Genomic DNA, 27,443 nt, shown 5'->3' with positions numbered 1-27,443 from the left:
TCTCTCTCTCTCTCTCTCTCTCTTTCTCTCTCTCAAAAATAATAAACATTAAAAAAAAGGTTTTTTTAATGAAAAAAATAATAAAAATTACAAAAAATAAAGCCACCTTCCTACCTGAGGTTTGTATTATAGTTCCTCATTAGTTCTTGACATTTACATACATTCAGAATGAACCTGGGAAAGCACTTATTCAGATAAACCATATGTAAAGAAGTAGGATGTCTTTTTTGAACTCATTAGTGTTTGGTAATTTTAATAGTTGCAAAATGCATAATTTTGATAACCTTTGTTATACCCTAAGTATTTTTCCTAGCATACCTGTAAATGAATTCCTAAATTATACTAGGGGAAAAAAACAGGCAGAGAGAAAAGTAAGCAGTTTTTCTTAAATCTATAAGCATCTGTAAAAAGCACCCAGGATTAGAAAAAGAGACAGTAAACCACATTTTAGAGCTGTCTTTTAATCTATGAAAATGCTTAGAGAACTTTTTTTTGCATATGATGTAATAGTACCGATCACTTATTATGTGCTAGGCATTGTGCTAAGCATTTGGCATGTATCATCCTATTTTTCTTATAACTCTTTGAGGTAGACAGTATTTTATCCTTATTTTAAGTACAGAGTGTTCTCTTCAAAAATTTGCTGTATAATTGTAATTAAAACAAATTAAAACAAAACACCTAGAATTAATTTTTCTCTTTCAAATCCCTCCCCAGAGAACTAGTAATGTTCGATCCACATTTTTCAAAGACTGTTTATATGAAGTATTTGATGACTTGGAGTCAAAGATGGAAGATTCTGGAAAACAACTCCTTCAGTCAGTTCTCCACCTGATGGAAAATGGAGCCCTCGTATTAACTACAAATTTTGATAATCTCCTGGAACTGTATGCAGCTGATCAGGGAAAACAACTCGAATCCCTTGACCTTACTGATGAGAAAAAGGTAAAAAGTAAAGGATTAGTCTCTTCTTTGGGCTAATGGGTTGTGTCTTCAGAAAAACTATTTTCTAGTTGGTATATTGTACATTTACTGGTATTTATGTCAAGGTAGAAAGGAAGATTCTTGTCTTTGGTTGGATTTTTATTTTTTTGGTTTTTGAGATAAAATCAACATGAAGTAAAATGCACAGACCTTAAAAGTGTTCAGTTCTGTGAGTTTTGACAGTTTCACCAAATTTCAAAGCAAGGTTATAAAAAGTCATTAGAACTGTAAGATCTCTTTAACGTTTGCGAACATCAGGTGAGTGTAATACCGATTTAGATATCTTAGGATATATTCTTCATGACGTTATTGGAAATGTATGAAAACTATGATGTCTGGAGAGCAACTTTCAAGCAAAGTGATAGCTGGGTTAAAGTTAATGTTCAGTGGAAACCTTGAGAGCTTTTTTTTTTTATTATTATTAATATAGTTCATACTGTACCCAAGCCATTTACCATGATATTATGTTGATCTAGGTCAACTAATAAGATGAGGCTTTTTTCTTAGACTGGTCACTTGAATTTGTAATTTGAACTCTAGCACCAATAGGAGATTCTGTAGATACACCAACAATTACCTAATTGATGAAATACGGTGAAGCCATGAAAGGGAAAATATTTTTATCGCCATAAAAAGATGTCAGAGACATGATCAAAGAAGAAGAAAAAAAAAAAGAAAAAACCAGGTTGTAAAATGCCACCAGGTTTCATGTGCCCAGCTTTGTATTTTTGTAATTTTCCTTCTACACTTTGTTTTCCAAGGAACCTGTCTTTGTGTCCAACCTGGAGCCCAATAACTAGAGTTTGGATAGAAAAGTGTTTCACCCACTGGCATTCATTGTCCCAGTACACTGTCTTTGCCAGAGAAGTAGCTACAATACCATTCTTGAGATTTCTTGTGATTTTGCTGACCTTGAAGTCAGGTTTTGAAAGGAAATCAAATGTTAAGGCTAGTATCAGACTTGCTATTTTCTTTCTCATTTAAATCTTGGAACCTCAAGATTTGCTTTGTATTTTTAGTTCACACGAGGGCCATATTGAAGTCTAGTGGTTAAAGCCATTGACTGGTAGTCAGAATGGGGCCTAGTGATATTCAGATTCAGTATCTCTCCGCCTGTTTACTATTTTTCCTAACCCATACCTAATTTCTCTAGAATGTTAAGAGAATAAAATTATGCTTTCTCAGGGTCTTGAGTAAATGGAACCATGGCATCCAGGTGGCTATTGTTATCATTGTCCCTAAGTGACTGTTCTTCATTGGTAACCTTTTAGGTAACTCAGGCGAGACCGAAGTGATTCTTGTGTTGCTTATCAGATGCACAAGAAACCACCCTAAACGCTGGAGCTTCAAACATTTTATTTGCACATGATAATGTGAATGAGTGATCTGAGCTGGGCTTAGAGGCTCAGTTTGGCAGTCCTGCTGGTTTTACCGGTTCCCCACATGGTTGCAGTCATCCGGGGGCTAGACTAAGGCTGGGTGGTGTCAGGTGGCCCTTGTTTCCATGTCTGGTGGTACAGGCAGTGGCTGGGCCACACATCTCTAGCGGGCTAGCCAAGGCTGCTTCACATGGTAGCTTGGGTTCCAAAAGCAGCAAAAGAGAAAGGAGACTCACGCCAACATTTTTCAAGTTGCTGCATGCATTGTGTTTGCTAACGCCACGTTGGCTGAAGCAGGCCAGTGGCTGGAGTAAGTGTGAAAAGGGACTACACAGGGCCTGGATACAAGGAGGCTTGTTATCTTAGGGATCATTGCTGAAACAGTCATCCATAGCTGTCATGTATATCACCAGTGGTAAGAGCCCTGTCATTTCTGCAACTGATGATAAGTAATACCTAATTTTTGATGGCTACTTTCAAAGAGAAATCGCCAGACGTGCTACTATCAGTCCTAACAGCCACACCTCAAATGGAAACTGAGGCCACATTGGGTTTTGTGTTCTTGCCCTGTGATATAAAGAGTTATGTCAGCAGCCTGATCCATCAAAACAGTCTCTTACCCATGGGGACCTTTAAGCAGGTGCTCAGCCCTGCCGACCTGGTTGAGCTATATTTGTGTTATATAGGTTCTAGAGTGGGCTCAGGAGAAGCGGAAGCTGAGCGTCTTACACATCCATGGAGTCTACACCAATCCTAGTGGCATTGTCCTGCACCCAGCAGGGTATCAGAATGTGCTCAGGAACACTGAAGTTATGGTGAGTAGTGCTGATCTTGCTGGTCTCAAGAAGGCCTTCCTGGGAAACCTCTACATATACTGTTGGTCTTCATGGGATGACATTTTCCCTATGAGTTAAAACTGGAAGTTCAGACATTCTTTCTGTGCTTCTTAGCTTGTGGTTGTGCAGGCCATCTTAGGAATTTTGGAACGTCTCTTCAGGTATCAAGCCATAGGGTTTTACTTTATTCCTCATTGACAGCCAGCAGATGGCACTCTGTCATTGGCATCATCCTTGCATACAAAGAATACATTATTACCCTTCTTCATCCTTTGGTTTGTTAAAGTATTAATAACCCTCTCTCTGCCAAAAACAATTTATGTACCTTTTTGCTGACCAATCACTCCTAGAACATACATTCTAAGAGACTGTGTGAACAGGGATGGGCTTATATTGAATTAACACACTTATTCACACTGCTCAGTGCAAAAATTGAAAAAAATTAGGTAGCGTGATAAAAAAGCTTTGTGGAAAAGCTTGTTGCTTTTTGGGGACACAAATTTTAGACTTGTTTATATGTATGTGTGAACACCAGAAACACTCTCTGGCCAGGGATATGTGGGGAAAATTCACTGGCCCCCAACTCTCCAACTCTGAGACTGGTATATACTGGCTGTTTTCAGGGCTGGATGATAGTATCTTTGCATGATGCAGCAAAAGAAAGACCAGGAAAAGCATAAGGGACTCTTCTCCACCTGTACTTTCCCTGACGTTGGTTTTAATTGCATCCATCGTTGACATTGAGTGATCTATAAGCAGAATCATTTCTGATGTTTTTATGTACATATACACACATATTGATGTTCTAAGTGTCTTAGCTTTTTCTGAGCAAATCTGGTGATGGAGTGATCTTCTCTGGTGATCCATGGTTCAGTTTGTAAAGCAAAAAAAGAAAACATGATCCAGAAAATGGAAAGAGTAAGATATATTGAAAACTTCTCATTGCTTTATGGCCTCTGGGCACGTAGGTCTGACAAATAAACTATATAGCCATTTGACCAGTGCCAACCCAGTGAAAGCCTGAATAGAGAGTAGTAGAATGCTAGGTAAAGATAAAATTTTGGTCTAGTCATCAACTTACCGGAATATACAGGATCAGACTCCTTTGTGGGATGAATATACCTTCTTAAATTTTCATTGAGTGATCATCACAGGCTCTAAATGTAGTAGTTGTGAGCCTGTTGACTTTTTTGTTTTTGACATGCCTTGCGTGTGTCTTCACAGTGTCATTTAATATGTCGTTTCTTTTCCTACAAGAGAGAGATTCAGAAACTGTATGAGAACAAGTCATTTCTTTTCCTGGGCTGTGGCTGGACTGTGGATGATACCACTTTCCAAGCCCTTTTTCTGGAGGCTGTGAAGCATAAATCTGACTTAGAACATTTCATGCTGGTTCGGAGAGGAGATGTGGATGAGTTCAAGAAGCTTCGAGAAAACATGCTGGACAAAGGAATTAAGGTCATCTCCTATGGAAATGAATATGCTGATCTCCCAGAATATTTCAGGCGACTGACATGTGAGATCTCCACGAGGGGTAGATCAGGTAAGATGTATTTTGACACTGAGAATAACAGCTTCTTTTATGTATTTGTGATGAGTAAAATCATTACCAACACAAGGACTATAATCCCAACCATATTATGAAGGGAGATCATGGTTAGTCTTTGCGTTAGACTAAGCTGCCATTTAGATATTAGGAAAGTGGACCAAGACATAGTCAAGCAGTTTAATATAGAAGTGGGAAGAATAAAAAAATCAGCCTAATTGTCAGTGAAATGCAATTAAAATTTAGACTGCAGGGCGCCTAGATGGCTCAGTCAGTTAAGTGTCCGACTCTTGGTTTTGGCTCTCAGGTCGTGACCTCATGGTCTCATGAGTTCAGGCCCCACATTCTGGCTCTGTGCTGTGCTGGCAGTGCAAAACCTGCTTAGGATTCTTACCTTCTCTCTGTCCCTCCCCCAACTCATGCTGTCTCTGTCTCTCTCAAACTTTAAAAAAAAAAAATAGGGGCACCTGGGTGGCTCAGTCCATTAAGCGTCTGCTTTCCTCAGGTGACATGATCTCATGGTTTATGGGTTCGAGCCCCGCATCGTAAGCCCAGAGCCTGGAGCCTGTTTGGGATTCTGTCTGTCCTTCTCTCTCTGCCCCTCCCCCATTCGTACTCTGCCTCTGTCTCTCTCACAAGTAAACATTAAAAAAAAGTTTTTTAGGGGCGCCTGGGTGGCGCAGTCGGTTAAGCGTCCGACTTCAGCCAGGTCACGATCTCGCGGTCCGTGAGTTCGAGCCCCGCGTCGGGCTCTGGGCTGATGGCTCAGAGCCTGGAGCCTGTTTCCGATTCTGTGTCTCCCTCTCTCTCTGCCCCTCCCCCGTTCATGCTCTGTCTCTCTCTGTCCCAAAAATAAATTAAAAAAAAAAAAAAAAACGTTTGAAAAAAAAAAAAGTTTTTTAATAAAAAAGTAAAATAATAAAATTTAGATTTCGAATCAAAAAGAATGATAGATAACTCAGTTTTGGCTACAGCTATGAGGAAAGAAATGTATTCACATCATGTTAGTGGGAAGGTAAAATTAGTACAGCTTTTCTGGAGGGGAAGTTTTGGAATATTGCTCAAAATTTAAAAACTTTTGACCTAGAAATCCCACTTGATGCAATTTATCTTACATACTTCTCCTAAGGAGATAATTAGACAATTGCACAGTTATACTACATAATTGCATAGAGATAACAGGTGCGGGAATGTAATCAGTTTTGAATATAATGGCCAAAAAAAAAAAAAAGGAAGCAACCTAAAATATCCCAGTTAATATGGAATTTGCAAATACATCAGCATTTTTTAATTGATGAAACACAAGCCATAAGAGGGAAAATTTTGTTGCCCAAAAAGACATCAGACACCTAATACTGTGTATAAAGAACAGCAGGTTGTAGAATGCCATGGTCCGTCCTATTCATACAGAATTGTAGATGTATTCTATTTTTGTTTGTGTCTGTATTGAGAAATATCTGGAATGAAGTTTATTAAATTAACTGTGGTTTCTTTTTGGGGTAGGATTTAAGGTGTTTCTTTTTTAGTATTTTTCTGTTAGCATTTCCAACAGTGATTATGTATTATCTTCACAAATAGAAAAAACACCTAAAATATTATTTGGAAACTGTTATGGTGGTATTAAATATAGAGGTTAGTGGTACCACTCGTTATTTTACCTCCAGCTTTTTTTTTTTTGAAGTTTATTTATTTTTAGAGGGAGAGAGAGCGAGTGAGCACGCATGCCCATAGGTGCAGGAGCGGGGCAGAGAGAGAGGGACAGAGAATCCAGGAACCCCTGCCTCCAGGTTCTGACAAAGCTAAATGGGGATAAAAGGTTTGGTTTATTAATGGCTCCAGACAAGCTCCCAGTACCCTACAAAATGCAGAATTTTTTGGTATCAGCTAAATTGGAGAATGCTTTTTAAAACTTTGCTGTTGTGGGGTGCCTGGGTGGCTCAGTCTCAGTCAAGTGTCTGACTCTTGATTTCAGCTCAGGTCATGATCTCGGGGTTATGGGATCAAGCTCTGCTTTGGGCTCCTTGCTGAGCCTGGAGCCTGCTGAAGATTCTCTCCTTCTGCCCCTCTTCCCCACTCATGTACACTCTCTCTCTCTAAAATAAAAATCCCACAAACAACCCACTTTGCTGTTGTATGTAGTATATATTCTGAAAAGTGTATGTTAATATATATTTTCATTGTCAATCTGAATGCATCTTAGGGGACCTAAGAAAGTACAGGTAATTTAATATAGAGAGGAATTTTCCTAAATCTGATATTCCCTGATTTCTTTTCTGAATCACATTGTTGCAAGTGGAATTCTCCTATAATGAGAATTCCACAAGCTCTTAGATATCAATGGCTATGCTTTGATGGAACCAGATTTGTAAAAGGCATCACCATAACTGAACACCAAAAACGATATCAACCCTTTTTCCCAAAGACTTTAGAACTGTCCCCCCTCTTTTTTTTTTTTTTTAAGTTTACTTATTTTGAGAGAGAGAGAGAGAGAGAGAGTGGGGAAAGGTCAGAGAGATGGTGGGGGGGAGAATCCCAAGCAGGCTCCACACTGTCAGCACAGAGCCCAATGTGGGGCTTGAACCCACAAACTGTGAGATCATGACCTGAGCTGAAACCAAGAGTCGGATGCTTAACAGACTGAGTCACCCAAGTGCCCCCAGAAAACCTTTTTTTAATGTTTTTATTTTAATTCCAGTTATATTAGTTTCACATGTACAATATAGCAATTCATCACTTTCGTACGTCACCTGGTGCTCACCGCCACACATGCATTCCTTAATCCCCATCATCTGTTTACCCATTCCCTCACCCACCTTTCCTCTGGTAACTCTAAGTTGGCTCTCTGTAGTTAAGAATCTGTTTTGTGATTTGTCTCTCTCTTTTTTTTCCTCCTTTGTTCATTTTTTGTTTCTTAAGTTACACAGGTGAGATCCTATGGTATTTGTCCTTTCTATGACTTATTTTGCTTAGCATTATACTCTCCAGCTTCATGCATGTCATTGCTAATGGCAAGATTTCATTCTTTTTTATGGCTGAGTACTATTCCAGTACACACACACACACACACACACACACACACACACACACACACACACACACTCACATCTTTATCCATTCATCAAGTGATAGACACTTGGGCTGTTTCCATTTCCTGGCTATTGTAAATACTCCTGCTACAAACAGGGGTGCATGTATCCCTTGGAATTAGTGTTTTTATATTCTTTGGGTAAATATCCAATAGTGTGATTGCTGGGTCATAGGGTAGTTCTATTTTTAACTTTTTGAGGACCCTCTATACTGTTTTCCACAGTGTGTGTACCAGTTTGCATTCCTACCACAGTGCACAAGGGTTCTTTTTCTCTACATTCTCGCCAACACCAGTTGTTTCTTATGTTGTTGATTTTAGCCAATATGACAGGTGTGAGGTGATAGCTCATTGTAGTTTTGATTTGTTTTTCCCTGATGGTAAGTGATGGTGAACATCTTTTCATGTATCTGTTGGCCATCTATAGGTCTTCTTTGGAGAAATGTCTGTTCATGTCTTCTGTTTTTTGTTTTAATTTGTTTGTTTGTTTATTTAGTTTTTGAGAGAGAGAGAAAGAGCGCAAGTGGCGGAGGGGCAGAGAGAGAGGGAAACACAGAATTGGAAGCAAGTTCCAGGCTCTGAGCTGTCAGCACAGAGCCCGATGCAGGGCTCGAACTCGCGGACTGTGAGATCATGACCTGAGCTGAAGTCGGATGCTCACCTGACTGAGCCACCCAGGCACCCCTTCTGCTGGTTTTTTAATTGGATTATTGGCAGGGGGGGCGGGGAGGGGTGTGTTGGGGTGTGTTGAGTTTTATTAGTTCTTTATATATTTTGGATACTAAGCCTTTATCAGATAGGTTATTTGCAGATATCTTCTGCATTTAGTAGGTTGCCTTTTAGTTTTGCGGATTGTTTCATTTGCTGTGCAGAAGCTTTTTATTTTGATGTAGTCCCAATATTTTATTTTTGCTTTTGTTTTCCCTTGCCTCAGGGACATATGTAGAAAAAAATTGCTACGACCAATGTCAAAGAGGTTACTGCCTGTGTTCTTTTGTAGGATTTTTTATGGTTTTTAGAAAATCCTTTCAAAAGACAAACCTTTGGGTTTGTCTCTTGTGAAAAACAATTTGCTATTCTTTCTTTAGGGATGCATTTTCTGCTGTCCTGCCATGCTTCAGATTCTTCTGTTGTTGGCCCACACTTAGGACTTTTCAGTAGGCTTTTCCACTGAGCATATTGTATTGTCATCAAACAAGAGGTACCTACCCAAGCTCTGCATATTTCTCTTGATCTGCATTTTGAGACCTTCTACCCAGGGATGATGCTAAAATTAAAAGCAATAACAAAATCCCCCTGTTCAGCTGTTCCTGTTAAACAAAATCTTTTCTTGACAAACATCATTAGAAGTGTTGTAGAGTGGCACAAATCCTGTTAGCTACATGGGCTTCCTCCCAAAGGGGCTTTCCCCAAAGCTATCACTCAGTTGGGCATTCTGAACTTCCAAAAATGAAGGATTCTCAGTATGAGAATATTTATTCGAGTGGTCAGCTTGAGTTTGTGATTTGAAATCAAGCAGAGTAGTTTTAGGTTAAAAACATTATTTCATTTTGAGACCAGTCAAGCTTACTTCCATGCTTGGTTATGATTTGCGTTTTTGTAGATACATCCTAATAAGAGGTCTTTTGCTGTTAACACTGAAATTTGCTATGTTCCTGGCATTGTGCTGTGTACTTGATTTTGCATAGTGAAAGTTACTTGAATTCAAATGATTCTGTAGGACCTAGTACATTCATTTCAGAAAAATCAAGTAATGGGGAAGGAAAAAATAATTCTTTTATAATTCATTATTGTAATACAAGCAGTTATTTTGGTATATTTCCAATTAACAATTTTCTCTGTGGATTTTTTCATAGCTGTAAACGAAGTATACATAGTCTTGGTACATTTTTTATTCAGTGGTACATCTCATACATTTTCCCACATGGCTAGTTTTCATAACCACTATTTTTAATGACTCTGTTATACTCCAGTGTGGATGTTAGTTTGCCTAATTTTTGCCCTGTGTTAGCCATCTTCTACTTTTTTCTAGTTTTTTTTTCTATTGTAAGTACTGTTATGGTGAATTATATGTTCATCCTTGCAAGTTTTCCTTAGGATGGGTTCTCAGTATAATTACTAGTCAAAGGTAATGAGAATTTTGGTGGTCGGTAACTGTTGCTAAAGTTTTTGTTTTTTTTTTTTTTAACATAAGTAGGGGAGACGGGATTTGGGGTGGGGGGAGACTCTTAAGCAGGCTCCACGCTCAGCATGGAGCCCGACACGGGGCTCGAACCCACAACCCTGGGATCATGACCTGAGCTGATATCAAGAGTTGGACACTCAACTGAGCACCCAGGCATCCCTCTAAAGTTCTTTTTAAGATGGGGGAATATCAATACTAATTTGTATGTACAAATGTTTTTATTTATTTATACTCTAAATGGTCATAATTCTGACTAGGGTTTTCTTCCATGTGTTCAAACTTTTTTCCTGCGCTATTATCTATCTCAGGGCTGTCCAATAGAATTTTCTGCAGTGATAGAAATATTCTGTTATCTTCCCTGTCCAGTATTGTAACCACATGCCACATGTGGCTGTTGAGCATTTGAAATGTGGTTAGTGTGACTAAGGAACAGAATTTCTAACATAAAAGTGTATAGCCACGTGTGGCCAACAGCACCTTACTGGACAGCTCAGATTTAACTCATTTTGTGTTGTCAGAGCGTCTGCTCCTTTTCACTCTTCTACTTGGTTGAGTTTGCTCACTTGCATGCTGCTCCCTATCTCCATCCCTGGATTTTTACCTAAACTTGGCCTTTTTGAGGAGTTAGGGACAACATGCACACTTTGCCCATTTAATGTTTTCTTTACAGACAGCGTTAGTGCAGACTTACTGCTGCCCTTATTAGATGTAGTCTGAAGACTAATCCAGTTCATTCTCTCCACCTCCTTTATCTTCCTCTGTGATATGGTCATTACTAAATAATGCCATTCTTGTTAGACCATATGGTTTTATTCCCCATTAGTTGCTTGGTTTTCTTTCTACTATTAAGAGTTGGGGTTCTGGGTGGCTCAGTTGCTTGAGCATCTCTTGATTTAGGCTCAGGTCATGATCCCAGGGTCATGGAATTGAGCCCCGCATTGGGCTCCACACAGCATGGAGCCTGCTTGGGATTCTCTCCCTCCCTTTGCCCCGTCTCCCATTCACATGCTCTCTAAAATTAAAAAAAAAAAAATTTTTTTTTAAAGTTTTGGCTTCCCAGTCTAATGCTGATTCTGATGTGCATTCTGTTTAGCAGGGATGGTGAGAGAAGGTCAGCTCAATGGCTCGTCCACAGCACACAGTGAAATAAGAGGTATACTATTTCCTGGTCTGTTTGTCAGTTTTCTGGGCAAAAAATGTTTTCCTGGGGTTTGGTTAAGACCTTGGAGAATGACTTCTCTCTCCTACCTGTTAAGGAGTCTGTATTTTCCTATCGAGTCTATCACAAGATTCCTAGTATCTGTGATGTCTTGTCTTCTGACGGGTTAAGCTGGACTTAAATATTTATCTGCAGCTTTAGATGTACACATCAGTTTTGTGAGACTTCATTTTATTCTCTTTTCTTTCTTTCCACAGACTGTAGAACATGAGAGGGCTAGAGAGCTCATCACCATTAGACCAAACCGTCAGGCCTGTGGAGAGTATTTAACAAGTAAACTTACAAGAACCCAACACAGCTCCGTCGAAGTACCAAAACCCAGCGGTTGAAGGTTGGGGGGGGAGAGTTGGGGGTAGGGGGTGTTCCAGCTCAATCCTTCATGCCCACTGGTTCTTGATCTTCTGCGTCCTATTCCAGTTCAAGAATCCCCAAGTGACAGTGGGACCCAATGCAGCTCCCCCACCCCTGGGTGGACATGCCTGTGTCCACACAGCAGATCAGTGCAACACCTCCACTGACTGTGGCTACAGCCCTGCATGAAGGACTTGGGATCTGGATGCCATGGGACCGCCATGGCCCTTGTTGCAGTTTTGTACTCTATACTTGGTTTTTCAATTAAGCTCAATGGCTTTTTTAAAACATGACTCGAAGCTCTAGTTTTCTAGACCTTTTACAGTGTACAGTATTTTACATAACTGAGCTGTATTAAAAGCTTGTTCATTTACTTCCCAGGGCCCTGGCTCTACTTTTAGAGTCCCTTTAGAAAACAAACCTGCAGAGGCATTAGAGGAGCCTAGTTTTTGTCCCTTAATTTAAAAGTGCTCTCCTTTCACATTGAGGTGGGTGATCTTGTTCTCTGGACAACCATTCGTTACCAATTTTTGTTTTATTTCCCTTCGTACTACAAGGCCCAGAACCATAGTTAGCGTGATGTGAGATCTTAGCTTTAAATCCTATGTAAAAGAATTCCGAGACATAAAGGGCAATTTATTTATGAAATTTATTTTCTTATATAAATTATGTATTTCTCTGGGCAGACAGCCTTCACCTTATTGCACTAATAGCACATCTGTAATACCAAGCTACAGGACAAGTCTTAACAAGAGGTTTGTATTCTTCAATGTAGCACTTGTCTACCAGGCACTGTAGAGAGAAAAAAGAGGAAAAGGCAGGATCCGCTCAAGTGGAGAGTGGGGTGGGGGAGAGGGGCAACTCGTCTACCCTTCTGACAGTTGGTTTTCTCCCAGGAAAGGGAACATGCAAAGCTTACATCTGGAGTTTGGGAGCGGGTAAGAGTTGGAAGGCTGAGAAGCCCAGTGCAGCACTACAGCTCAGCTCCCTTTAATTTTGAGAAGCAGGAACTCCTTTCGTTCATTTTTAACAACTCACTCTGGCCTCTGCTGATGCTTTGAGGAAACAATGGGGATGGGGACATCATCAGAATTAGCAGCAATTAAGAACAGGCCATACTCTGCCACAGTGTGGTGGGTATCATGTTGGTCCCCAGGGACCTGAAAGCTATGTATCCAAGGGAGAACCCAGATTTGGCTCTGGAAGTCTCTTAACCTATTCGAGCTGGGACTTCAGACTGCTCGTTGTGCTCAGACATCCCTGTGACAGTACGAATTAGCAAAGCTCTGATGTTGGGCTCTGCCGACCACTGGCCAGAGCTATAGTGAGGCTGAGTGTGTAGGCAGAGTGAAGGGAATGCCTGGGGGGTGGGGGACTGTCAGGGAAGGGGGTGATGGGCAGTGACTGTAACATGATTAGGCCCTCCTTGCAGGTGGAGGCTGGGCTGCCAGGGAGTGGGGCAGGGGAGCTGCAGCCCCTGGAGCTCCCCTCACCCTGCCTCTGTACTACACTGAAGAGAAGTCGCTCACATACTCTAAAGCACATTCTTGATGCAGGGGGCGCTTTGGGGGGAAGCAGTGATTTGGTTTTAGGCAAGAGCCACATTAAGCCTTCATGAGGGCAGCCACCACAGCCTTAGCGTTGAGACTGCGTAGGTCACAGTAGGTCTGGCCAGTGCCCACAAAGACGATGGGTTTGCTTGTGATGTAGGTCATAGAAATAGCAGCTCCCACCTGAAGTGGAGAAAGGGGATACCCAATCAACTCAAAGCCGCTTCTTTTTACCCCCTCAGTAATAGGAATCTTTGGAGCCAACAACATACCCTTATAGCATCAGCTCCCTTGTAAAGGCTGCCCTTCCTGCCCCCATCTCACTCTATTCTGTATCATCCGTATTTACCTTGTCATCAATGGTATCAAATTTGGTAAGGACGATGCCATCAATGAGCCGAGGTGTTTGAGCCATAGAATGGTCAGCCAAGGCTCTGTTGAATTTGACCTGTAAGGGAGAAACATGATATAACTGTAAGAAGCACCCAACTGTCCAAAGATAAGGCTGGGAAAAGAACTAGGCCCTAGCCCTCACCAGCTGGTCCACGGCCTCATTGCCTACTAAGGCCTCCCCCACAAACAGCACCAAGTCGGGTGTGTTGACAGTAATGAGCTTAGCCAGGGCAGTCATCAGAGGGGCATTGTCTTGCATGCGGCCAGCTGTGTCCACCAGCACCACATCAAAGCCTTGGTTACGTGCTAAAGAGAAAAAAGTGGTCAACTCAAAACATCTGGAATATCCTGTTCATTCCCAGCTTTCTCTCAAGAAGTCATAACCTGGCTGTATTAAAAGCCTATGTGTTTACTTTCTTGGGCTCTGGATCTGGCTGTAAGGTTATATGAGCAAAAAAACCTATTCTGTGCTTGGCAATCAAGAACATTCAGGAAAAGATGGCAACTGGATAGAGGAGAGCAAACAGGTTTCTTTGGTGGGAACGTATTTTGCCTGCAGCTAGTACTCTTGTTACCCAAGGCAGAGCACTGCAAGTTCCCAATCCTGACTTGTTACAGAGCAGTAAGTTGGTAGGAGGGTAACCCTGACCTTCTGCCAATCCCAAGGAAACCCAAGGAGGAACGGGGCCCACACAAGCTCCCCCACGCTTTCTCTGCGCCATACCAAAGGCAATCGCTTCCATGGCTATTCCAGCAGCGTCCTTGCCGTAGCCCTTTTCAAACAACTGCACCATAGTGCGGCCACCGTGATTCTCTGGGGGGTGTAGGGCACTCAAACGCCGGGTGTGTGTACGCAGCTGCTCCACGGCCCCAGCACGAAATGTGTCACAGGCCGCAATGAGGACACTGAAGCCATTCTCTAACAGCCAGAAAGAAATCTGTGGAAAAAAAGCAAAGAAACCAGTCATCTAGAACGAGAATTGCTAAGACATGGAGAGTGAAGAAAATGGGGAGCTCTACTGACCTTGGCAAGATTAGTAGACTTCCCCACTCCATTAACACCGCAGAAGGTGACAACGTAAGGGCGCTGATGACGCTGGGCATCCATGATATCCCGCAGCATGTCAACACGACGCTGTGGCTGCAGAATCTGTACCAGGGACTCCTGTAGGGCTTGCTTTACTGTGGAAGTCACCGCTAAAAAGGGAGGTGGATCCATGAAACCCAAGGAACGTACTCGAAAAACACCCAACACCTAAGGGAGCTGGGACCTTGTCCCAGGAATCCACACCATAAGTGATCGTGTTCCAAGCACTTAAACTCATTTAGTTGTGATAACTCTTAAAGTCTAAGTTCTGTAATAGCCGTTTAGAGGTGAAGGAGTTTGCCAGAAGCCATACATCTAGCAAGAATGGAGAACAATGCTCTTCACCTCCTAGTAAGTGTAATCCCTTGAGCACTTTCTGGTTTAGGGAGATACTTACTGCTGAATGTCCCCATCACCTTCCCTTCCAACTTGTTGGCCACAGATTCACAGAGCTGGACTGCAATGTCTGCTGCCACATTCTTAGCTGGAGAGACAGGAACAGGTGTGAGTGCCACGTCCACAGTAAACAACCCGTGGTACAGCTGAGAGTTCTAGGTGGTTCTACTCTCCACCATCTCTGTCCCGTACACACGAGTCCACCTGTTCTCAGAACTTACCAATGAGATGATCACGCATCTTGTCCAGCACAGATTCCATGTCTGCACGACTCAAGCTCTTGGACCCCACAAGGCCCTTCAGCATCCCAAACATGCCACCCAGAGTTCCCTTGGTAGCACTGCAGGCACAGGAAGTGATGGATATGTATAAAGCCAGCGGGCAGGAATGAAGTTTCATCTGTTCTGGAGCCATACCTCCCACTCACCACCTGAAATTCCCCTACCTAGGTTTGGTGGAGTTTTGAGTGGCCCCCTCATCCTCTGAGCTGCTGCAGTCCAGATCCTGAAGCTGCCCCCCAGGCCCAGTACCTCGAATCTGGAGGGTACAGGGAAAGGAGTAAGAGGGGATCAGGAACTCTCGAGAGCTGAAGGGGAAGAAGCCCAGGATTTACCCTGTCCTCATTCCATCTCTGATTTGGAAAACTCCAAATGTAACCCACCCCTTCATTCAAAGCAACCAAAGGTACTACCCTCCTAGTCTCTACCTCCTCCCCAAATGCTTACTAATGGTAACTCTGACTGGCCCCTATTGCCTCTTACCAAGTTGATATCCTCAGGTGGGGCAACCTCAGGGGCTCCGTTGGTGGTGGGGGTGCTATAATCCAAGACTTCCTTGTTTGCACAGCCACCCAGAGCCCACACCCGGGGTGCTTTTTTGCCCTTCTCCTTTGGAGCATCTGATTTCATGGACTTGCTGTAAAGGGTTACAGCACAAAGGGTTACGGTGAAGTAGGAAAGGAAACATCCACTCAAGAACCAGGGATAAGCGCTCCCTTGCCCCCACTGTGGCTAGATAACAACATTTGTGGTGAAAGTTAGAATGCTCACCTGGACTTCTCCATACCTCTCCCATGCTTCTGAATGAATTCCTCTCGCTTCCTACGTATCAGCTCTTCTTTGGAAAGTTCTACCCCATTCTCAGGCCCCACCAGGAGACCTGACTTTTCAGCAGGGACAGCTTTGCTGGTAACCAAAGGGCCATCAGAACCTGTCAGGAGAAAACTCACTGGAGAAAAACAACCAAATTCCTACAATGGGAAATAAAGTCTTCCAAATCCTTAAGAGGAAACTAGGGGCAAACACCTTGGGGATCACAAGGACGGGATGATTAGGTGATGGGCATCTGAGCAAGGGAGGTAAGCAAAGACCAAGGGAAAGATGAGACAATTTCAGTCCATACTATCACATTAACTTTTCATGCCCTGCTATGTCCAAGGAGCTCAAACTCACTCTCCTTCTTGGCCCCCTTGTTTTTTTTGCTGTTCTTTGCTTTTTCTTTGGGTTTTTCACCCCGTGTCTCAATCATGGACCTCACAGGTTTCTTGGCCTTTTCAGAATCTTCAAATTTCTTCATGGTTGTGGGAGCACGGATCTTACTGCTCTCCTCTGCTTCACTAGAAAGAAGAGAATGATCAAAGTCCAGAGAAAGGACCCTCACACCAAGAGGCCAGTTACAACTGGACAGCAAATTCCGTGTGTTCTGATAAACAATTTACTCCCCTGGAACCGCCCTCAGGAAGGAAGGGAGATTATCAGGTCATGGAAATCAACTGTGCAGAGGGGAGGCCTCTCACCGAAGGAGCCGCAGGAAGTCATTTTGGAAATCAAAAGTGCCATTCAATAGACTTAAAGCACTTTGCTGTTGGATCTCTGTACGGTACTTGTCCCGAAACAGCCGGTGCACATCATCTATCAATTTGTCTACATACGTCAGCGTTAGGATCTTCTGAAAACCAACCTGTTCAGGGAGAGAAACAGAGCCAACAGATCTGCTTACAAGCCAGCTCACTCCAGGCCTCCAGAGACTGGCTCAGCGGCCTGGCACGTTTCCCCGACCTGAGGGGCAGCCAAGGTCTCTGCCTGGGCTCAGGAGCGTCTTCCCTTTCCCCCTCCACTGTCTGTCTTCTCAGTTACATCACCGTATACACTGGGCTCAATTAATGAGGATTCTCTTAATCAGGAATAAAGAAAAGTGTAATCATTATCCTTCTAAAATAGCCCCACTTACCACAAACACCAGCTCAAACTGGTTGTCCAATTTGTACTTGAGTGTGAGTGCCTCATGGGTGAAGGAGTTGTTACCTCCCCTTTCCTGGAAAAAAAAAAAAAGTAGAGTTCAGACTACCCAGAAAACCCAGACTTGAGCCCCTCAAGGATCACCTATGGGAAAGAACCAGACACTTCCCTCAAAGTCAAACCTGTCGTCCCCAGGACAAGAGGATGCTGGGGCACTGCTCTCTAGCAGCATCCCATCAGGGAGAAAAGGAGGTGCCAAGTTGGGGGCAGGGGGACGGTTAAGAGGAAAAGAGGTTAGAGGGAAAGACACGTGGGAGCCAGAAGAGAGAATCACACAATCAGATTTACTAGCAGCTGTACGCTATTTACAGCTTTTTAAAAGCGTTTTTCCATTATCTCGCCCAGCACCCAGCCTTCGACACAACAGAAAATTAAGCTGCTAGGGGATCAATGGAGGGAACTATGGGAAATCTCAAGAGACGCCGGGATTCGGCTAGAGTCCCAGAGACGGAGGGGGAGGGGGCGTCGTAAAGTTGCTAGAGGTCCCAGGGGAGCGGGAAAGAGAAGCGGAATACTGGCAATGAGTGAGTGGCCAGTTTGGGGTAGGCGGAGAAGGTGGGAGGAGGGCGTGGGATCAGTTGAAGGGGCTATGGACCAGTTCAGGGGGTCGAGCCCGTAGTTCTGATCCCGAGGGGGCTATACCTGCAGCAGCACAGAACGAATCAACGCATTAACGGGCCCGGTGCATGAGTCGCTCACGCCCTGGAAGCACCAGAGCACAAGCCCGCCTTTGGAGAAAATGGTGAAGAAGTCGAGCATGGCGGCAGCGGGAAAGGAGCCGGGGCCGGCGCCGGGAACTCAGGCCGCGATCGCCGCCGCTTCCTGCTGCGCCAAGCTCGGGACACGTCACACCAGCGGTCCCGGAAACCGGCGCAGCCGCACTTCCGCTCCGAGCTGCTGTGTTCTTTCTCCGCCTCCGCCCGAGGGCGCGCAACACTGACGCAGGCACCAGGCTCGCCAATGGCGGGTGGGGGCGGACCTGGGCGGGGCTCTCAGAGAGGACGGCCTACAGCGCGGAGGGGCGTGGCCCTCAGGACCCGTTGGCCAATGGGCGCGCTCGTCTGAACGGCCTGCGGCGCGGAGAAGTGACGGCAGAGTGGGGCTGGCGTCGGGAGGTGGGGTGGGGGGGGTCTCCCAGAGGGCCTGGGCTCTGAGTGGTCATGCTTCGCAGGACGTTGCTTTTGGGCTTGTGCCGGGGCCCCTTGGGCCGGGGTCTAGGCACACACAGAGGAGGCTCTATTCTGGGTAAAGTTGAGGGCCGCGGAGGGTATCGTGGTTCTTGGATGGCCCCAAGCTCCAGCTCTGTGACCTTCCGGACTCAGGACCCGGCCCACGATGTAAAGACAGTGGGTCGGCTGGGAGGAGGGGGTACGCTTTCCTGCCGGAGCTTGTAAAGGCTGGGCTTCCCAGGAAGCCCCTCTCAGGTGACAAATTCCAGATCGTTCTATGCCTCAGTTTACCACCAGCATAACAGAGAGCCAGGTTGATTGGTTGCAGAGCTACCTGTGCCTTAAAGTCCTGCTCGCGTGCAGGATGCTGCACTTAGCGTGGGGCTGTTAAGGAGGGAAGAGAAAGAAGGTTCAGTGTGTGGCCTGGAGTGCAGCCGGAGAGTGAAGACTTCAATAGACCAGTTCAAGACTGGATAGAATCCAACTTGGACAAATGCCCTGCACTGCTAGTCCCCGAAGCTAGTGTAACTGGAGAAGTACAGTGAGCAGATGGGAACTGAGATCAGCCTTGATGGATATCGTTTACTGGCTCAGGGAAGGTGTGTGTTCCAGGTTGCGGACGAAAATTAGAAGTATTGGTTTTGTGCAAGAATCTAACAAAATTAGAAGTATTGGTTTTGTGCAAGAATCTAACAAAAGCCACGTAGGTAGAGAGCAGAGATAGGAAACGTAGTGTGGATGGGTGAGGTAAGCCTAGATCAAAGAAAGATTCCAACATTGCCGAGAAGAGTTTGAATTTTGTATTGGAGTTGGTGAGACGACTTGGAGATTTGTGTGTTAGGTTTGAAAGATGAAAGGATTCATTGATTCAAGGCACTGATGGCGTACCAGGTTCTGTGCTAGGCTGAAGACTCATTGGTGAAGAAGGTAGGCATAGTACCATATGAAGCAATGACACTTAAACTCAAAATTGCAGATGTGTTGCATGAGGTAATGAGACCATGTGACAGGAGATTCTGACAGTCTGCAGAGTCAGGAAAGACTTCCCTGAGAAAAATGAGAACTGAGCTGAAAGCGAAAAGAAGCAAGGAGTTAACCAGGCAAAGAAGTGGACACGGTTTCAAAGTCGAGATAACACCTGTGTAGATTCCCTGCCACCATCGAGGTGTCGAAGGGGGCAGAGTGGGGGAGTGGGGAGAGAAAAAGGTAAACCAGAGCCAGAGTGTGCTGTGCCTCATCCATGTTGAAGATCTTGGACTTTTATTCTTAGAGTAATGGAAAACCACTGGAAGGTTTTAAGCAGGAGAGTATGTGATTGAATTAGTGCTTAGAAAATATTCTAGCTGTGATGCAAAAGAGTCAGGTGGTAAGAGGAGGATTAGTGGGAACAGTAAGGCTTTTGGGTTAGTCCAGGTGAGAGGTCGTGGTAGTTTGGGCTAAGGTGGTGGTGGCGGAGATGGGGAGGAAAGGGGGACAGATTGGAGAGATCTTTAGGAGGCAAAGACATCAGGACTTGACAATAAATAGGACATGAATGTAGCTTTGTCGGTGGTGACGGATATCCAGGATAAAGTGCCACTCAGAGGTATCATGCTTCAGAGGACACTGCTGCTTGGAGTGTGCCAGGACCTATTGGTCCAGGAGCCTGGAACCCTCCTCTCCGAGAGGAGAGGGAAATGCAGTTGAATATATGAGCCTGTGATTCAAGGGAAAGAGCAGTCTGCACAGGAGATAAGCACGCGTAAGTCACCTGGCCTAGGGAGAGAGTATAGAGTGTTCTTTTTGAGAAGTTGAATCTTGCAGTGCTGGGCATGATGCGTGAGACGGGAAGAGAGCCTGATGGCACACAGACCACATGGCGAAGCTGTGGAATACTGCTGGGTGCAGGCTGACCTTATGAGAGGGGATGACCGTGGGAACAGCCAGCTCAGTGTCCGTTTCCGTTTAGCCAACCTTCTCCTGTGCCCATCCTCTAACCCCCTACCACCTGTAAAGAAAATGTATGGCCTTCTGACCCTAACTGCGTCCCACAGACCGAGATGGAAAGATGTCCGAGATCAAGAAGAAGATCCAGTCAATCCTTCCCGGCGGGGACTGGAATCCACTGTACGACACAAGCTACCTGCCCCCTGAGAGCTCGGATGTGGTGATTGTGGGGGGTGGGGTGCTTGGCCTGTCCGTGGCCTATTGGCTGAAGAAGTTGGAGAAGCCACGAGGTGCCATTCGAGTGCTGGTGGTGGAACGGGACCACACGGTGAGGTGTGGGGTAGAGCAGTGTCATGACTGGGGCATGGACTCCTATTTTATTAAGGGGCAAGGGGAGGGGAAGGGAGGAAAGACTTCGATCTTTGGAGGTCTAAAGGGCAGGGACTGTACTTTGACTCTTGTTGAGAAACAGTCCCGGGTTCTTCCTTCAAATTAGAGACTTTGGCCATAGAGGTTTTGCTTGTAAAAGCACATTTCACAATGTCAGATCTTTTGGGCGCCCACAGGTCCATCTGAGAGCCTGCATTCTGGCTGGAATCAACACAAACAGCTATCCCCTCCCCCTTCCAGGTTCCTTTACTTCTGAGTTTTTGCACTTTAGTTCCGATTAGCCATTGAGAGTTAGCCACGAATCTTACTAGTTTGGTCATATTCCTCTATTTTCCAATTAGTAGATGAAGTGTTAATCTCCTGCCCTTGGACTTCTAGGCCATTACCGTTTTGTGCCACAGTGCCCAGCCCTTTTAGATGACTGGCTCTCTCTGCTCTGCACATCTGCTAAGAAGGATTTTAATAATTGTTGTCCTCTTTGGGTGCTGGTTGACTTGCATACAGGTTTATCCACCTCAACTCCTCTTAGATTATAAACGTGCAAGTAGGACCCCCCATTACCCCTAGGGGCTTCCGTTCCAGCATTCTGCTCCCAGGTGACAGGGTACTGGTCTCCCTCAGTTACTTTTGTCTTTCTACAGTATTCCCGGGCCTCCACTGTGCTTTCCGTGGGCGGGATCCGTCAGCAGTTCTCGGTGCCTGAGAACGTCCAGCTTTCCCTCTTTTCAATTGACTTTCTACGGAACATCAATGTATGTGCAAAGAGATTTGGGGACTGGGGTGGTGAGCACTCCTTTCGCCCAGAGAGAGGAGCAGCCCAGTTGGCCAGGGGGATCAGGGAGCGGAGGCAGTTCGGGCCACTAGGAGTTGGAATCACCAGTTTTCTCCCCAGTGGTGGTACCCAGAGGGGCGCTTCTCTGAGCCCTGGGAGCTGTTGGTGAGGAGGCCAGGAAAGCTCTCCCTCCCTCCCTCCTTTAAATCAGCTTCTCTAAAGAACTTTTTTTTTTTCTTTGCGCACACACAGGAGTACCTGGCTGTAGCTGATGACCCTCCCCTGGACATCCAGTTCAACCCATCAGGTTATCTCTTGCTGGCTTCAGAAAAGGGTGCTGCCATCATGGAGAACAACGTGAAGGTGCAGAGGTGGGTGGGGTGCCTGGCACGACCACCCAGCTGCTGCTCAGCTGTGTGCGTGTAGCAAGCTCTGACACCAAGTTAGGAACTGAGAAACCCGGTGGGGCGGGGATGGGGAGGGGGGTTGATGAGATAGGTCCCTGCTGTGTAGGAGCTCTGACAGGAGTCTGTCAGGAAGCACAGACACATGCAGACCTCCAGTACCCTGTGCTAAGTGCTCGAACATGGATACAGACAACACACTGCTGTGGTGGTTCCTAAATCGGCCAGATCACAAAAACCACCCAGGAAATCCCAGACCTAATAAGCCAGAGCCTCTAGGGAAGGGCCCAGGAATCTGCAGACTTTTCCTGCAAGGGCCAGATAGTACACATTTTAGGCTTCGGGGGCCATATGGACTCTGCTGCCATCATTCAGCTTTGTAGTCGAAACAGAAGCAGCCAGGGACAAGATATAGGCAAAAATAGAAATGAATCAGTGCGACTCAGGTACAAAATGCAGCAGGCTGGTTGGGGCAAGCCCTCTCCTAAGTGCGTCTCGTGATCGGTCAGGAGCATGTGTCTATAACAGTCTTGCGGGATTTACTAGGGACATCGGGTAATGTCCCAGATGCAGTAGTTATTCATTTAGTCACCAAGACATCCCCATTTCACATGTGGGTAAACCAAGGCACAAGGTAGCTAGCAAGTGGTGGCACTGGGATCTGAACCAGGCAGTCGGGCTTGCGAGTGTGTTGTTTTAGGGTCTGCGTTGCTGCCTTTCGAGGACAGTGTCCCATAGGAGATAATTGTGCTAGTGAGCAGGACTGTACTAGAAGGTAGACAGGAAGGTCATTCCAGGCAGAAGGGAAGGAGACAAGCGGAAGGGACACAGTGGTCTGCCCTGTTGTGAAAGGATACAGGATAGTTAGGGGATGTCAGGGAGTTTAGTGTGGTCAAAGGGATACCAGGGGGTAGGAAAGGAAAGAGGGGTCAGCTGAAGAGCCATGACTAGGACGCTTGGCCTTTACACGTTCAACAGGGAGGAAAACTTGGGGGTTTGGGGCAGAGAAGTTACATGAATGAATCGGAATCCCCACTTGTGGAGTCGGGGTCCATACTTCGCCTTCTCTGCACAGTCCTCGACTCTGACACACAGGCACACAGTCGCGCATTTCTCTCAGGCAGGAAGGAGCCAAAGTTTGCCTGATGTCTCCTGAGCAGCTTCGGAACAAGTTTCCCTGGATAAACACAGAGGGCGTGGCTTTGGCATCTTATGGTAAAACGTGCTTGCAGAGGGGATCAGGGGTTGAGGGGCGCCTCAACGTTGGAAGTCTCAGCATCCTGTAACCCGCCTCTAGAAGCAGTGCTTCCCCCCCGGGCCAGCAGAGCCTCCCTCGGACCCTGCTAGCTCTCTGTCCTTCCACAGGATTTCACTCTGGTACACTTGGTCAACGTGAACCTTCCCTGGCTTCCCTAAAGAGGAGTTGGGGGCACAGGAAATCCAACAGGAGAGGAGGGTCCTAATCCCACCTCTTGAGTCCTCTTTCTTATCACAGGGATGGAGCACGAAGGTTGGTTTGACCCCTGGTGTCTGCTCCAGGGGCTTCGGCGAAAGGTCCAGTCCATGGGGGTCCTCTTCTGCCGCGGAGAGGTGACACGTGAGTCTGAGGCCCCGTGCCCACTGCTCCTTTCCTCTGCCAGCTGGGGCACAGGCCTAGATGGGGTCTTATCTTCACTCACGGGCTAAGCACGGGTTGGTGGGGAATGGGGTTCTCCCTGCGGCCTGGTCCTGAGCATCCTGACTCCAGCTCCTAAGTAGGCTTTCTCAGGACTCGTGTTGCACGTGAAGGTTTCAGCTTGCTCCCATTTTGCATGCAATCAAGGTCATCTTGGTTACCCCATATCTGTTTGCGGGAAAGCTCCGGTCTTCCAGGTTGCTTTCCTAATGAAGTGCACGGAATCCCAGTCTCGTCTTCTTCAGGCCTCAGGCGCTTCTTTTCTTTTTCCTGCAGGTTTCGTGTCTTCGTCTAACCTCATGAAGACTGCAAGTGGGGAAGAAGTGAATTTGAAAAGGATCCACGAAGTTCATGTAAGTTGCCAGCCTGCGCATCTTCCTTACCAAAGTGCAAGGGTGGAAAAGGTAACGGCTGTCATTTTGGTCTTTCTCTTCACTTCCAGTCTGGGTAAACTAAGGCTAGGGAAGAAATGTACCTCTCACAGGGCCTGGTATGTGGGCCAGGCCCTCCTTCCCCTCCCTTTCTGGTGCCTTCAGGTGAAGATAGACCAAAGCCTGGAGTACCAGCCCGTGGAATGTGCCATAGTGGTCAACGCAGCAGGGGCCTGGTCTGGCCAGGTTGCAGAGCTGGCTGGCATTGGGAACGGGCCACCTGGCACCCTCCAGGGCACCAAGCTACCTGTGGAGCTGAGAAAAAGGTAACTTCCCTCAGGGCAGCTGAGGAGGTCGGTGAGAGAGGGAAAAAAGCAATGTAAGAGTTTGGTAAATGTGCTGGGAAGGGGATTTCCTAACCTGCTGGTTGTGGCAGGTACGTGTACTTGTGGCACTGCCCCCAGGGACCAGGCCTGGAGACCCCGTTCGTTATAGACCCCAGTGGAACCTATTTCCGCCGAGAAGGATTAGGCCATAACTACCTGGGTGGCTGTAGCCCCACTGAGGTAAGCTAAGCGGGGTTGGGGTGCTGGGCAGGGGACATAGGCCACTGTCATCGAAGAGTCAGGCTCCTTGGACGGCCCAGCGCTCTCACTGATGTTGAGCCTCCTCTGGGTTTGAACTGGGATCTTTTCTCCCCATCCCCTCCTACTGAGGGGCTCAGTGAGGTCTGGGTCAGCCCTTGTGTCCCAGGCAACATCAGCCATGTCCCCACCTCTCACCGTAGGAGGAGGAACCGGATCCAGGGAACCTGGAGGTGGACCATGATTTCTTCCAGGACAGGGTGTGGCCCCCTTTGGCCCAGAGGGTACCGGCTTTTGAAACTCTGAAGGTAACAGGAGACCCATGAGCCTGGAGCACCTGGGTCGGCTTGGAAAGCTTGTCCACTGCCACTCGCCCTCTGCCTCACAACTGCTAAGGACTCTTGGTCTAGGGACCCATCCCACTGACCCCTCGGGGGCTGGAAGAGGGTGCCGCGTCTGTCCCCAGAGCAGGAGTGAGGGTGACACGTGTCGGCACCTTCCCAGGCACACCTGTGTCTTGTACACCCGCAGGTTCGGAGCGCTTGGGCCGGCTATTACGACTACAACACCTTTGACCAGAATGGCGTGGTGGGTCCTCACCCACTGGTCATCAACATGTATTTTGCCACGGGCTTCAGCGGCCACGGGCTCCAGCAGGCCCCTGCCGTGGGGCGAGCTGTGGCGGAGATGGTGCTGGAGGGCCACTTCCAGACCATCAACCTGAGCTCCTTCCTCTTCAGCCGCTTTTACTCGGGAGAGAAGGTCCAGGAGCACAACATCATCTGAGCCTGTAAGCTCTTCGCTGGGCCCCGCCGCCCTGTCCGCCCCCCCCCCCCCCCCCCGTGGCCTCCCTACACTCTCCTGTCCCTACAGGGCTGGGCGGGCAGGCTGACTATGGGCTGTGAGGCCCAGGCCAACAGAGAGTGTTGGAGGGGGAGACCCCAGGACTGACGGCCCGGGCTGAGGCCACCCGCCAAGGCAGTGCAGCCAGACAGAATACCTGAGCACGTGGCCCAAGACTGCCTTCTTCCTGGTACTGAGCCAGCAAGATCACCTATGCCCCTCTTGGCAGGCTACCCCGGAGCCCGGGCAGGGAGCCTTCCAGGGCGGCTGGTACAGATTTAGTGACCATTTACCTACTCATCAATCAATAAATGTTATTACTCTTTCCAGTCAGTCTTCTGCCCCTTCTCCTTTGACCTCATAGCAGTTGCTTCTGAAGCACCGGTAGCCTTTGGTCCCAGGCCGCACGGCCTTCCCCTCCCGGCAGCATTCTCCCGTCCTAGGGGTAGGCAGCTTGTTGGCAAACTAGTGCCTTCCCTTCCTGAGTTGCTGCAGAGGGAAGGGATGGTTCATTCCTTTATTCAGCATTTTTTCGGCTCCAACTCTCGGCCAGGCCCAGGGCTACATATCAGAGATCTACCACCAGGCGTGGCATCCTCTGCATCCTCACTGGAGCGTTCTTATCTGTGCCCGCCCCACAGCCCAGAGCAGACTGAGTGCAGTCCCTGCAGTGCCAGGAAGAAGCGCAGGTCACGGACACCTCATCTCAGCTGTGTCTCCACAGAGCCCCCCCGGGGAAGCCGACCTCTGAGCTGAACCTATAGGATGAGCGGTTGAACACAGTGAAGGCACAGCAGGGACCGGGGGTGGGGTGGGGACCGCAGGCTGTGGGGAAGATTGTATACAAATGCCCAGGACCAAGACTTCGCAGGATTCGGGGGAGGATAAGTGATGTCCTGGCTAGATCATGGAGTGAAGAGGGGTAGTAAGGAGCAGGGCAGGGCCAGGGGCTGAAGAGCCAGGTGTGGAGCTCAGGCTGTATTCCGTGGGCTTTCCGTAGGGAAGTGACATGCTCAGATTTTCCTTTTTTTTTTTTTTTTTTTTTTGAGTTTATTTTTTTATTTTGAGAGAGAGGGAGAAAGTATGCACATGAGTAGGGAAGGGGCAGAGGGGCGGAGAGGGAGAGACAGAGAGAGAGAATCCCAAGCAGGCTCTGCACTGACAGCTCAGGAACCGTGAGATCATGTCCAGAGCTGAAATCGTGAGTCAGCAGTTTCACCAACTGAGCCACTCGGGCGCCGCAGATTTTCCTTTCAGAAAAATCACTCTGACTGCCTTGTGGAGAACAGATTGTGGTATCAAAGCAGGAGGCCAGATGGGAGGCTTTGCTGCAGTCCATGTGGCAGAAACAATAGTGCCCACGCTGTCACTGGAAGAAGCTTGTGTATCCAAAGAGGTGACAGTAGTAATAAGAAACGGGGTCAAGCATGACACTCAGGCATCTGGCTTGGACAACTAGATGTATATCTTGCTTTCGTAGAGGTGAGGGATGCCAGGGAGGAGCCGTGTGGGGGACAAAATGAAGCAGTTTGAGACCTGTCGAGTCAAAGGTGCCTGGTACAGGTGTCTAATGAGGAGCTGAGTTTATTGTCATGGCACTCAGGATGATCCAGGCTGCGAACACCATGGAAGAGAAGGGCATCACCCCCACGAGGGGAGAAGAGTAGGGAACCAAGGGGGACACTGGACACTGACGTTTAAGGGATGAACCAAAGGAGAGGAAGCTGAAGAGGTGGCCAGAGAGGCAGGAAAAAAGCCAGGAGCATGAGGTATCATGGGAACCTAGAAGGAATGGGCAATGATACCCACGCACGTGCACTGGCTGGATCGGTACCAAGTAGGTCAGTGGGGACCTGAGGGAGAGCAGTTCTGGGAAGAAGGTGGGGTTTGAGGTGACAGCTGTCCAGAAGGGAGAAGCGGGTGGGAGCAGAAATATCTAGGGAAGTGTTCATTCCCCCTGAAAAGCGGCCTTTGGGGAGAAGAAGGAAACACAAGAGATGG

The 27,443-nt window shown here is 46.8% G+C and overlaps 3 protein-coding genes across 13 annotated transcripts in view; 2 read left to right on the top strand and 1 right to left on the bottom strand.

Moving 5' to 3' along the window:
* Positions 1-11,958, top strand: part of SIRAL1 (SIR2 antiphage like 1) — a 173,327-nt gene extending 161,369 nt beyond the window's left edge. For 2 of the 5 annotated variants that reach the window (XR_015241230.1, XR_015241229.1), the window contains exons 4-9: positions 718-945; positions 3,050-3,178; positions 4,457-4,742; positions 8,919-9,031; positions 11,109-11,168; positions 11,432-11,958. Coding sequence is in view for 2 of the 5 variants with exons in the window: in XM_086678731.1 (XP_086534857.1) it covers positions 718-945; positions 3,050-3,178; positions 4,457-4,742; positions 11,109-11,168; positions 11,432-11,445 (717 nt within the window). In the remaining 3 variants the exon portion in view is untranslated. The remainder of the gene's footprint in view (positions 1-717; positions 946-3,049; positions 3,179-4,456; positions 4,743-8,918; positions 9,032-11,108; positions 11,169-11,431) is intronic. The other 3 variants (XR_015241231.1, XM_025928638.2, XM_086678731.1) reach the window with 3 other exon arrangements.
* A 257-nt stretch (positions 11,959-12,215) lies between these two features.
* SRPRA (SRP receptor subunit alpha) lies at positions 12,216-18,190 on the bottom strand. Its single transcript, XM_086678703.1, has 14 exons — positions 17,951-18,190; positions 17,241-17,324; positions 16,807-16,970; positions 16,463-16,626; positions 16,061-16,220; positions 15,773-15,926; positions 15,457-15,548; positions 15,233-15,351; positions 15,013-15,099; positions 14,553-14,725; positions 14,253-14,466; positions 13,671-13,834; positions 13,485-13,583; positions 12,216-13,318 (listed from the first exon to the last, which is right to left on the bottom strand). The coding sequence occupies exons 1-14, from the start codon at positions 18,065-18,067 to the stop codon at positions 13,190-13,192; spliced, it is 1,920 nt and encodes a 639-aa protein (XP_086534829.1). The 5' UTR covers positions 18,068-18,190; the 3' UTR covers positions 12,216-13,189.
* A 208-nt stretch (positions 18,191-18,398) lies between these two features.
* On the top strand, positions 18,399-27,143 carry FOXRED1 (FAD dependent oxidoreductase domain containing 1). Of its 7 annotated transcripts, none has more exons than XM_086678706.1 (12): positions 18,450-18,676; positions 20,511-20,731; positions 21,435-21,545; positions 21,818-21,936; positions 23,090-23,184; positions 23,465-23,566; positions 23,921-23,997; positions 24,181-24,341; positions 24,452-24,581; positions 24,803-24,907; positions 25,131-25,389; positions 26,084-27,143. In XM_086678706.1, exons 1-11 carry the CDS (start codon positions 18,469-18,471, stop codon positions 25,383-25,385), a joined length of 1,584 nt encoding a protein of 527 aa, XP_086534832.1. In that variant the 5' UTR covers positions 18,450-18,468; the 3' UTR covers positions 25,386-25,389; positions 26,084-27,143. The 7 variants fall into 7 exon arrangements, with proteins under 7 accessions (XP_025784774.1, XP_086534832.1, XP_086534831.1 ...); XM_086678705.1 differs by lacking the exon at positions 26,084-27,143 and adding an exon at positions 25,473-25,771; XM_025928989.2 differs by lacking the exon at positions 26,084-27,143 and having other exon boundaries at positions 18,399-18,553; positions 25,131-25,771.
* Positions 27,144-27,443: the final 300 nt, after the last annotated feature.

This window comes from Puma concolor, chromosome D1 (genome assembly GCF_028749965.1).
Source record: "Puma concolor isolate L17-30 chromosome D1, mPumCon1.1.hap2, whole genome shotgun sequence".
NCBI classification, from domain to species: domain Eukaryota; kingdom Metazoa; phylum Chordata; class Mammalia; order Carnivora; family Felidae; genus Puma; species Puma concolor.
This window is presented reverse-complemented; position numbering and strand designations above follow the sequence as displayed.